The sequence below is a fragment of the Monosiga brevicollis genome, genomic scaffold (genome assembly GCF_000002865.3).
Source record: "Monosiga brevicollis MX1 MONBRscaffold_47 genomic scaffold, whole genome shotgun sequence".
NCBI lineage: Eukaryota > Choanoflagellata > Craspedida > Salpingoecidae > Monosiga > Monosiga brevicollis.
In genome coordinates, this window is record NW_001865084.1 from 6,578 (window position 1) to 15,820 (window position 9,243).

Consider the following 9,243-nt stretch of genomic DNA (forward strand, 5'->3'; position numbering starts at 1 on the left):
CGCTTCTCTCTTTCTTTTGTGTTCATCTCACCTCATGATCGCATTTCTCTCTCTCTCTCTCTCTCTCTCTCTCTCTCTCTCTCTCTCTCTCTCTCTCTCTCTCTCTCTCTCTCTCTCTCTCTCTCTCTCTCTCTCTCTCTCTCTCTCTCTCTCTCTCTCTCTCTCTCTCTCTCTCTCTCTCTCTCTCTCTCTCTCTGTTTTTAGTTTTTTTTTTTTGGATCACTCGTCGACCGTGACCGTCATCGTCGCCGTCGCCGTCGCCGCCGTCATCACTCGCGGCAACATAAAAAGCCCTCAGCTGTTTCTGCGCACTTGACCTGCTCCCGTTCTCTGGACCTGGTTCATCAGCCGTAACTCGGATCACCCCTGTGATCATCAAATACCTCCATCACATCTGCCATCAGCAACAACCAGCAAAAACAAAAGAAACCCCTCCAGTGTGTGTGTGTGTGTGTTTGGTCATCTCGCTGAGCTGCTGCCAACGCACGCACTCGCTTCTCAGGCTTCTCAGCTGCGCACACATCTTCCGTGGACGTGTCTACTGGTTTTTGCTGTGCTTCATTTGCTGCTTGAGTCTCGGACCTGACTTCTCTCGTCCAAGTCTCGTTGCTTGCCTTCCTTTTGGCGCAATCTCCGCGCGCTTCGCCTTCTCCTTGTTTTGTTGCTCCTTTGGCGACGTGTTTGTTGTTGCCCCGACTTTTTGGTTTATCGCGCCTTGTCTTCCGACGCTGACCGTTTATCATGGCCAAGTCCATCAACACCGCCAAGACCGTCAAGACCGTCGAGCCCCAGGCCGAACGCGACTTGATTGACTTTCAGCAGAATGGCCTGGAGAACATCCTGTCCCAAAAGCTTCTCCTCTTTCCCCAGAGCCCCGAGATCTCGCCCTGGGAGCTCGTGACCGCTCTCACCCATGCCCTGGCCGACAACAATATTCCACTTGATGACGTCCGGCTTGAAGGCAGCGCGGCTGCCGCTTGCATGTCCACCCACCCCCACCATTACGTACGTTCTTCTTAGCTTGCATCGCCCTTGTCCATCCATATACGAGATGCTGCGTTTTCATGATGATTATACAAAGCGTATCTCGGACCTCATCTACGAGGAGACCCGTGTATATCTTTAAAAAAAAAAGAAAAAAGAAAAGAAAGGCCGCTGGTCTAGGGAGAATGATGATGAAAGCTTCAACCGGCCCGTACCTCACTCACCCTACCCCACATTGATTTTCGTTTTACCTAGAATGACCTTGATATCGTCTTCCACCTGCCCCCTTCATCCAACTACGACAAGCTGCTTCAAATCCGTGCTGTTCTGATTGAAACGCTGCGCACTCTCCTGCCCACTTACCTGGGTGCCTGTGATCCCCAAATGATCGCTGCCCGCTGCTTTACAAAGATGTTTGTCACCCCCCTGGGATCGGATCGTTGGGCCCTGTTCTCCCTCCCGGGATGCCCCGCCCTCGACCTCAAGTTTGTCCAGACACTGTCCAGCCCCTACCAGTTTACCATGAACAGCATACAAATTGTTTTGCCAAAGGCGCACTCAGCCAACGCCACTTTTGCCGATGCCTGCGCTCGCCAAACCCCTCGTGCCATCTGCACTTACGGTGACCTTGACGCTGCTCTTGAGCACATTGCTTCCCGCCGCATCTACGTTCCCCAGGAATCCCACCTCCTCAAACTGCACGGCACGGCCCTCCTCAAATACGTCTACCTCATTTCACAAGGCTGGCAAGTTGCCGAACACCTCAACCGCCCCAAACTCGAGCACTTTATGATTCAAAAGTTTCTCGCTGACCATGAGCACCGCCAAGCGCTTGATCAACGCCTTGCCAGCTACCGGCTCACCCACATGGCCAACTTTTACAACGAACACTACAACTTTATCGCCACTCTTTACGCAATGCTTTGTGACAAGAATCGCGATGAAGACTGCCCCCGTCTTCAGGAGTTTAAGGCCATTGTCAGCCAACACTTTCTCGTCTGCCAAACGCACATGGCCATGGAACGCGCCCACATTGCGCGCTGCATGCAGCAGCAGCAGCAGCAACAACAACAACAACAACAACCTTTTGCCGCCAACGCTCTGCCCATGCAGTCCATGAGCCAAGCGTCCCCCGCAATGATGGTAACTTCTGGGCCAGGCATGGTTCCTGCGGCCGCCCCGGCCCCCTTGCCGGTCTGGGATGGTGCAGATGGCCACCTGGATGCTGCCAGCGCCACCCAGGCTGCTGGCACTGATTTTTCCGCTTGTCAGACGCCCCAATCACCCCAGTCCCCGGCTAGCGATGCGCGGCCTGATGCGGTCACCACAGATTCGGGTGCTGTCTCTGACGCGTCGGACGCCGATGACTTGAGCCCAGAGCCGCGCCGTCCTGCGCGACACGTTCGCAAAAGCATTTCATCATCCCGCGCTCAGCCTTTGAACCTTGACTCGCTTTCACATGCTTTGGTGGACACTACCAATACCGCGCATGCTCACCACCGCAACAGCGGTCCGTCTGCGAGGTAGTTGGCCGGTTCAGCTTGACCGCTCGGCTTCAGACAGTTATTTTTGATTGTTGTTGGTTGTTTGTTCATTTGCCTTTTGGTTCGTTTTCTTGACAATGTTTGCTTGCATGCCTGTGCACACGTGGAACGCCATGGAGCGCCGCTCCTCTCCGCCATCACCACGATGCATGCTTGTGAACAGAATGTCTTTCTCTCTTGGTCTTGATTTTTCAAATCCTTCTTCAATCTTTGTTGTATCTTTTTGCTCTTGCATGTTTCAGACATTTGTTTTTTGAGATCATCTCAATTTTGCTCGCCTCGCGAGGTGTGAGGGGCACGGCCTCTCCCCCACTTGTTACGTTCTTGTTGTTGTGAGCGTGTGTGTGTCACGCTTACTTGAGTGTTGGAAGCTCGGCATGAGCCGAGCTCCATGCGTGTCTTGTCGCCTCTTCCTTTTCAAACGCGTGTGGGTCAATTTTTACTTCTGATATGTGTTACGAGACATGTGTACATGACCCCCTGGCAATGAATGCCATTGGGTTGCACCACATTTGTCATCTTTTGTTTTTCACGATGGGCTCCCAGTCTGGTGCCCCATCTTCATTAGCTTTTTTAAGAATGTTTATCGCGCAGTGCATCCTTTTTGAGGCCGCACTGTGCTTCCGTGTTGACGTCATTTTCCCACGCCACCCCTCCTTATTTTTCTTTACTCGATTTTCTGGCTCAAAAGGGCTCTTTTTTTTTTGGTGTTAGTTTCGCTGGTTTGCCCTGCTCTTCAGCTCAACTGTTGGACGGTTGTGCTCGGATAGTTTGGGGCATCTTCCCCCCCCCCCCCCCCCCCCTTTTTTTTTCTTCTCATCACAAAATTTAATAGAAACGATGACTCTTTCGAATCACATGAATTTTGATCAGTCTCTACAATAATATCATGAAAAGCTTTTGCGGTGTGTGGGGAGCTCACTTTGCTGAGCAGTTGACTACTCGTCCATTAATGCCCGATTGCGCGTCTCAACAGGGATCTGCCGAGCAAGACATGATGTTGACGTGAGATGAAGCTTGGATTAAAGAACGACGATGTGCCCATACCTGAAAAATGAGGCAACCCGCAACACCAGCCACGGCCGCCATCATCACGCAAGTGGTGGCGGGATCACTGCTCACAGCACCGACAAGGCCGAGGCAAGAGTTGAGCTCAGAGGATGAATACCACACACGGCAAAATTGTCAGGAAGTGAGGCGGCAGGTGGCAGCGAGCCCACGCCCAGCAACTGACCTGCGAAAATAGGCGTCGATGAGGAAAGGGCTGAGCGCGCCGCCGACACGAGCGGCACTCGAGGCCAAGCCCAAACCCAAGGCGCGGTGTTTCGTGGCAAAGGCTTCTGTTGTGAAAATCCAAAGGCTTTGGTTGAAGCCAAGAGCTGCCGCCCGTGCCATCCATAAGGTGGCAGCCAGCCACCGACAGCCGGCAGCCTGACAGTCCGCTTTGGCATCAAGGCCGTAACTAAGAATGAGTAGGCACCAGCCAGTCACTGCAAAAAAGAGGAAGATGGTGGCACGACGACCCACGAGGTCCAAGAGCCAGGAAGCTGCATAGAGACCAGGCAGCTCGGCCAGGTTGGCCATGGCCACGTTGAAGTAGGTGGCATCGGAGAACTTGGCAGCACGGCGCGTTTCCGGCTGCACAACGGTCGTCAGCAGGACCAAAAAGTAATAGACGGTGGCCATGAGAAGGAACTCTGTAGCCAGGAGGGAAAAAAGGGGCCAATCAGCCCAAAAGTCGTGCCACCAGCTGGTGAGGGAGCGTGACACTACGGCTGGCGCGTGAGCGAGGGATTCGACTGCACTGGCACCAGAACTGTTGGAAGCGTCCCTCGTCGCTTGACGCTTGGCATGGTTCTCTGCCCGAGCTGTCACAAGCTGTGCTGTTTGCAGGTCTTGTTGATCTGCCTCTGGAATGGCGTTGATGCGTGCGGCGCGACACGAAAGCTGACGGGCGCGACTGGTCTGGCCGGTCTGAACTAGAAAGCGCAGCGACTCGGGCAGGTAGAACCAACAGAGTCCATAGGTCATGGCTGGGACAAGCGCAGCGAGGAGAAGGAGCGCGCGCCATCGTTCCCGCACAGCCCAGGCCAGGAGCGTCACAAAGAGTGCTCCAAGGGAGAAAAAGTACATAAAGGAAACGAGCCTACGACCGCGATCCGCGGCGGGCAACCACTCGGCATAGAGGGTCAGCGCGGCCGGCGTGCCAGCCACGCCAAAGCCCACGCCAGCGCGGGCCAAGATGAGGATGGCAGGTGTGGGGGCAAGGGCACTAGCTAGCCCAAAACCAGCAATGGTGGCCGTATATGCCAGAGTGGCCGCCCGTCGCCCATAGCGATCTGCTAGCAGGCCCACGGCCAGGGCACCCAAAAGCATGCCCGCAAAGACGGCGACAGTGACTGCGGTCTGGTAGGCTGCACCTGCACCAAAAGTCTCATCAAACTCGAGCGCATGCTGCAACAACGGCATAACCATGAGCTCAACGCCATCGCTGAACAGAGTCAAGCCAGTCAAAACCAGCAGGCGCTGCTGAAACCGCCCGCTGCCAACACGCTCCAGCACCGCATCCGGCTCCATGATCCAAATTTTCATCCAAATCCCGCCAGGCAGCTTTTTTCTGACAAAATGTGTTTTGCTGACATTCCTCGTCAATGTTTTCTTCTGACATTCTGGTTGTTGTTGTTTTTGCACTTGTGGCGCATGTTAACAAGTGCACCTCTATCTTGAAAGACCCCTCGGATGCGAACGTGCAGCTCAGTTTCCTGTCGATGGCCTCCGAAAGCGCAAAAGCGGTGAAAGAGGTGCGTGGTTCGTCGGGGGGGGCTTGGCTGAAGCTTCGGCCGACCGCAGGGGGAGGCGGGAGAAGAGGAATGGGGGTTGGAGCGTGCTGGGCTTTGATATCGTCACTTGGTGGCGAAAACGGGAGAGAGAGAGAGAGAGAGAGGGAGAGAGTGGTGTGGTCTCGCTTTTTTGCACCTGATCTTTGCTGCTCTGCAACGCACGCGCCCAGGCATCGCTGATCTCAAGTTCAAGGTCTTGCTTGCTCCACGCGAGCTAGAACCATCTCTCTCATATATTCCAAGGTCAAGGGATAGCCTACGTTTTGCTCCAACTTGACAGCATGGCTCGACTGGTCCGGGCAATGGCCCTCACGGTGGGTGGTGCCACTGCCGCCTACTTTGGTTGGAAGGAGGCCATGACCCATGACCAGGTCTCCTTCACGCTTCTCAAGGCGGCCATGCCCGTGATTGGCTTGCTTGATGCCGAAACGGCGCATCGGGCGGCGGTGCTCGCCGCGCGTCATCACTTGACCCCCAAGCAGCAGGCTGCAGATGATCCCGTCCTTGCTACTGAGGTTCTCGGCCACACCTTTAAGAACCCCATCGGCCTGGCCGCTGGCTTTGACAAAAATGCAGAAGCCGTCAAGAGCATGCTTGAGCTCGGCTTTGGCTTTGTCGAGGTGGGCAGTGTTACGCCACAGCCGCAGCCTGGCAACCCCAAGCCTCGCGTGTTCCGCCTTCGTGAGGATGAGGCCGTTATCAACCGTTACGGCTTTAACAGTGACGGCATTGAGTACGTGGCCGCGCGTCTGGACAACCTGCGACGCGCCCCCTTGGATGGTCCACTGGGCATTAACCTGGGCAAGAACAAAAACCAACTCAATGCTGCAGCTGATTACAAGCGAGGCATGCGTGAACTGGGCCCGCTGGGTGACTACGTGGTGGTCAATGTCTCCTCGCCCAACACCCCCGGCCTGCGGGATTTGCAAAACCGTGATCAGCTCAAGCAACTACTCACCGCTGTGCGCAAGACGCGCGATGGCCTCGACCTAGCACGACCGGTTCCGCTCCTTGTCAAGATCGCCCCGGACATGGACGATGCGTTTCTCGAAGATGTTGTGGCCGTCGTGCGGGAGACTCGCCTGGACGGCATCATCGTGTCCAACACGACCGTTGCTCGTCCGGCGTCCCTCGCCTCGGCCAACAAGGAAGAGACGGGTGGTCTTTCCGGTAAACCGCTCTTTGAGCCTTCAACGCAGATGCTGCGCCGCGTGTACGCGTTGACCAAGGGCACGGTCCCACTCATTGGCGTTGGTGGGGTGGACTCTGGCGCGACTGCTTACGCCAAGATTCGAAGCGGTGCATCCCTGGTCCAGCTCTACACGTCCATGAGCCTCCAAGGTCCGCAAATTGTATGTGATATCAAGCGCGAATTAGCGGAGCTCCTTCATCGCGATGGCTTTACAAATGTGGCCGAGGCCGTGGGCGTGGACGTGCCCTTGTCCACCCCCTTGGCCCGCCAAGCCAAGCACACGCCCGTCGGTGCCGCTGCAACCAACTCGTGGATGTCCTCCTGGCTTTCTTGGTTTGGCTGGTCGGCAGCCAGCGGTCCCAAGGAGCGCCCCCCCCTTCCCCCCACCCCCCCCCACACACACCTTTGCAAACCGACAGCCGACATGGTGATGCATCCTGTTTCTCCTCATCAAACCTCGCACTTCAGGACGACGCTTTTTGAGCCAAGTGACAGAAATTACGGCCGTCATAGGACTCTAGCGTGACGCACGCAAACCCCTGAGTTTTTTTTGAATCCCACTTGTTCGTTTTACACCACAGCCTCGTCTCCTTCTTCTTTTCGCTCCTCTCGATGGTGTTTGGATGTTTGCATACCGTTTATCAAATGCCATTGAATTTTGGTTTTTCTGTGTCTCAAGTCGTTTATGTTTATTGACTCTACCAGGGCGTCACAGCGCGCCTGCACGATTGAGATCGAGCCGGAATTGGACTATGCTCAATTAACGTTGACAGTTATTCACTCACAACTCGTGCTTGGCTATCTGAGCAGGCGCACCCACAGCAATAGCGCCTGACTCTTGATCAGTCGGCCTGCCCACCTTTTAAAAAATCAGCGGCATTATCATCATCAGCGTTCTTTCGTATGTGGGCCTGCCGGTTCCCTTTGAATTTTTTCTTTTTTTGTTATCACTCTTTTTTGCAGCGGTTGCCATCCCACGCATGCTAGCACACTCGCGATGGAGCCAGGAGCAGGGTTGATCCAAGTTGCGCTTGGGGCGTCACTTGTAGCCGGTGTTGAACAGCTTGCGGCAGAAGGGCATGTAAATGTGGGGCAGGTGTCAGCTGGGCCTCTGAGGCAGCTGGAAGCGCTGCAGCCACGAGAGGGGCCAGCACCGCCAAAGCACCTTGCCGGGGCGAGCGCAAAAGCCAGGGGGCTGCCAGCTCGTAGACCAAGCGCAGAGGTTGTGGGACGGCACGGTAAAGATGCGTGCAAACGATGCCTGGGTGAGCCACGAGCGCTCGAACATCAGCACGGTCTGCAAAAGCGGCAACCATGTGCCGCAATGCCAATTTTGAATAGGCATAAGACCGAGCCAGGCTCCATCTCGCCTGTGGATTGGGGCCAGTCGCTGGGCTGGCACGCTGTAGGTAATCGGTAGGTAAGGAGGGCCAATAGGCCGAGGTGCTAGAGGAGATGGCCAAGACACGGCTTTGATGGGAGGGGCCGGCAGCGAGCGTGAGAAGCTGCAGTAGTTGTGCGTGGCCATGAACGTTGATGAGATATTGCGCATCGTAGCCGTGCAGCGGTGGTGCAAGGAGGACGCCGGCGTTGAGAACGACGAGATGCACGCCGTTCGGGGCGCGAACTTTGACTTGACGGGCAAAGGTCACAATGCTCTCTGGGCAGCTCAGATCCAGCGGTAGAGGCACACCAAACTCTTGCACGTCGCAAGGACAGATGTTCCCGCCGCTGTGGTGGTGGCAACCCACCAGGACGAGCGCGCCACGCTGAGCCAAGAGCCGGCTGACTTCGTGGCCCAGCCCAGTGCAGCCACCCGTGACCACGATGCACTGGCCGTGAACGTCCGGCAACTGAGCCTCAATCTTTCGATCCCATCCATGTGCCAGCACCAAATCATGCCACAACTGCACCAGCAGCTCCAAGCCGGCCAGTACATACAACACCACATGATCCCACCACCACCGACCGAGCGCACGCCCGCTGCCGTCGCCGGCGCTCATGCTGCTGCTGCCTTGTGCTGTTGTAAACTGCTTTTGACAAAATGTCAGATCAATCAGTCAACATAAGCTGCATGAACGTCTATGCGTGAGGTGGCATATTTCACCACTCAGTGGTTCACGTTTTCACGGAATGGTCAAGCGCGGACATGCCATGAAGAGCCGCTACCACATGTACTTACTGCCGCCCCAGGAATTTGTCTTACAATACCCCCCCATCGCTCGCGCACGAATGGTCCCAATGTGTAAAGCGATGGGTGTTGCTGAGTACTGTTCTTTATTGCTGTTCTGTTGTTGTTGTTGTTGTTGTTGTTTTGTTGGGTGTGTGTGGCAGTGCGACTGCGTCCGCCAACCTCTGTGTCGTTGGTCACTCTGTTCGTTTCTCTCTCTGTTCGTCTCTCTCTCTGTTCCTCTCTCTCTATTCGTCTCTCTCTCTCTTCGTCTCTCTCTCTCTCTCTCTCTCTCTCTCTCTCTCTCTGTCTCTCTCTCTCTCTCTCTCTCTCTCTCTCTTCTCTCTCTCTGTCTCTCTCGCTCTCTCTCTCTCTCTCTCTGTCTCTCATTCATCTCTCTCTCTCTCTCTCTCTCTCTCTCTCTCTCCCTCTCTCTCCCTCTCTCTCTCTCTCTCTCTCTCTCTCTCTCTCTCTCTCTCTCTCTCTCTCTCTCTCTCTCTCTCTCTCTCTCTC

The 9,243-nt window shown here is 55.3% G+C and overlaps 4 protein-coding genes across 4 annotated transcripts; 2 read left to right on the forward strand and 2 right to left on the reverse strand.

Annotated features, from left to right (window-relative positions):
- Nucleotides 1–741: 741 nt before the first annotated feature.
- MONBRDRAFT_39283 (uncharacterized protein) lies at nt 742–2,511 on the forward strand (the record flags this gene model as incomplete). Its single annotated transcript, XM_001750718.1, has 2 exons — nt 742–1,005; nt 1,240–2,511. The coding sequence occupies 2 exons, from the start codon at nt 742–744 to the stop codon at nt 2,509–2,511; spliced, it is 1,536 nt and encodes a 511-aa protein (XP_001750770.1).
- A 1,202-nt stretch (nt 2,512–3,713) lies between these two features.
- On the reverse strand, nt 3,714–5,105 carry MONBRDRAFT_12844 (uncharacterized protein; the record flags this gene model as incomplete). The annotated part of the gene is made up of 1 exon (XM_001750743.1): nt 3,714–5,105. The coding sequence occupies one exon, from the start codon at nt 5,103–5,105 to the stop codon at nt 3,714–3,716; it is 1,392 nt and encodes a 463-aa protein (XP_001750795.1).
- A 544-nt stretch (nt 5,106–5,649) lies between these two features.
- On the forward strand, nt 5,650–7,305 carry MONBRDRAFT_39284 (uncharacterized protein; the record flags this gene model as incomplete). The annotated part of the gene is made up of 1 exon (XM_001750719.1): nt 5,650–7,305. One exon carries the CDS (start codon nt 5,650–5,652, stop codon nt 7,084–7,086), a length of 1,437 nt encoding a protein of 478 aa, XP_001750771.1. The 3' UTR covers nt 7,087–7,305.
- Nucleotides 7,306–7,543: 238 nt separating this feature from the next.
- MONBRDRAFT_12846 (uncharacterized protein) lies at nt 7,544–8,563 on the reverse strand (the record flags this gene model as incomplete). The annotated part of the gene is made up of 1 exon (XM_001750744.1): nt 7,544–8,563. The coding sequence occupies one exon, from the start codon at nt 8,561–8,563 to the stop codon at nt 7,544–7,546; it is 1,020 nt and encodes a 339-aa protein (XP_001750796.1).
- Nucleotides 8,564–9,243: the final 680 nt, after the last annotated feature.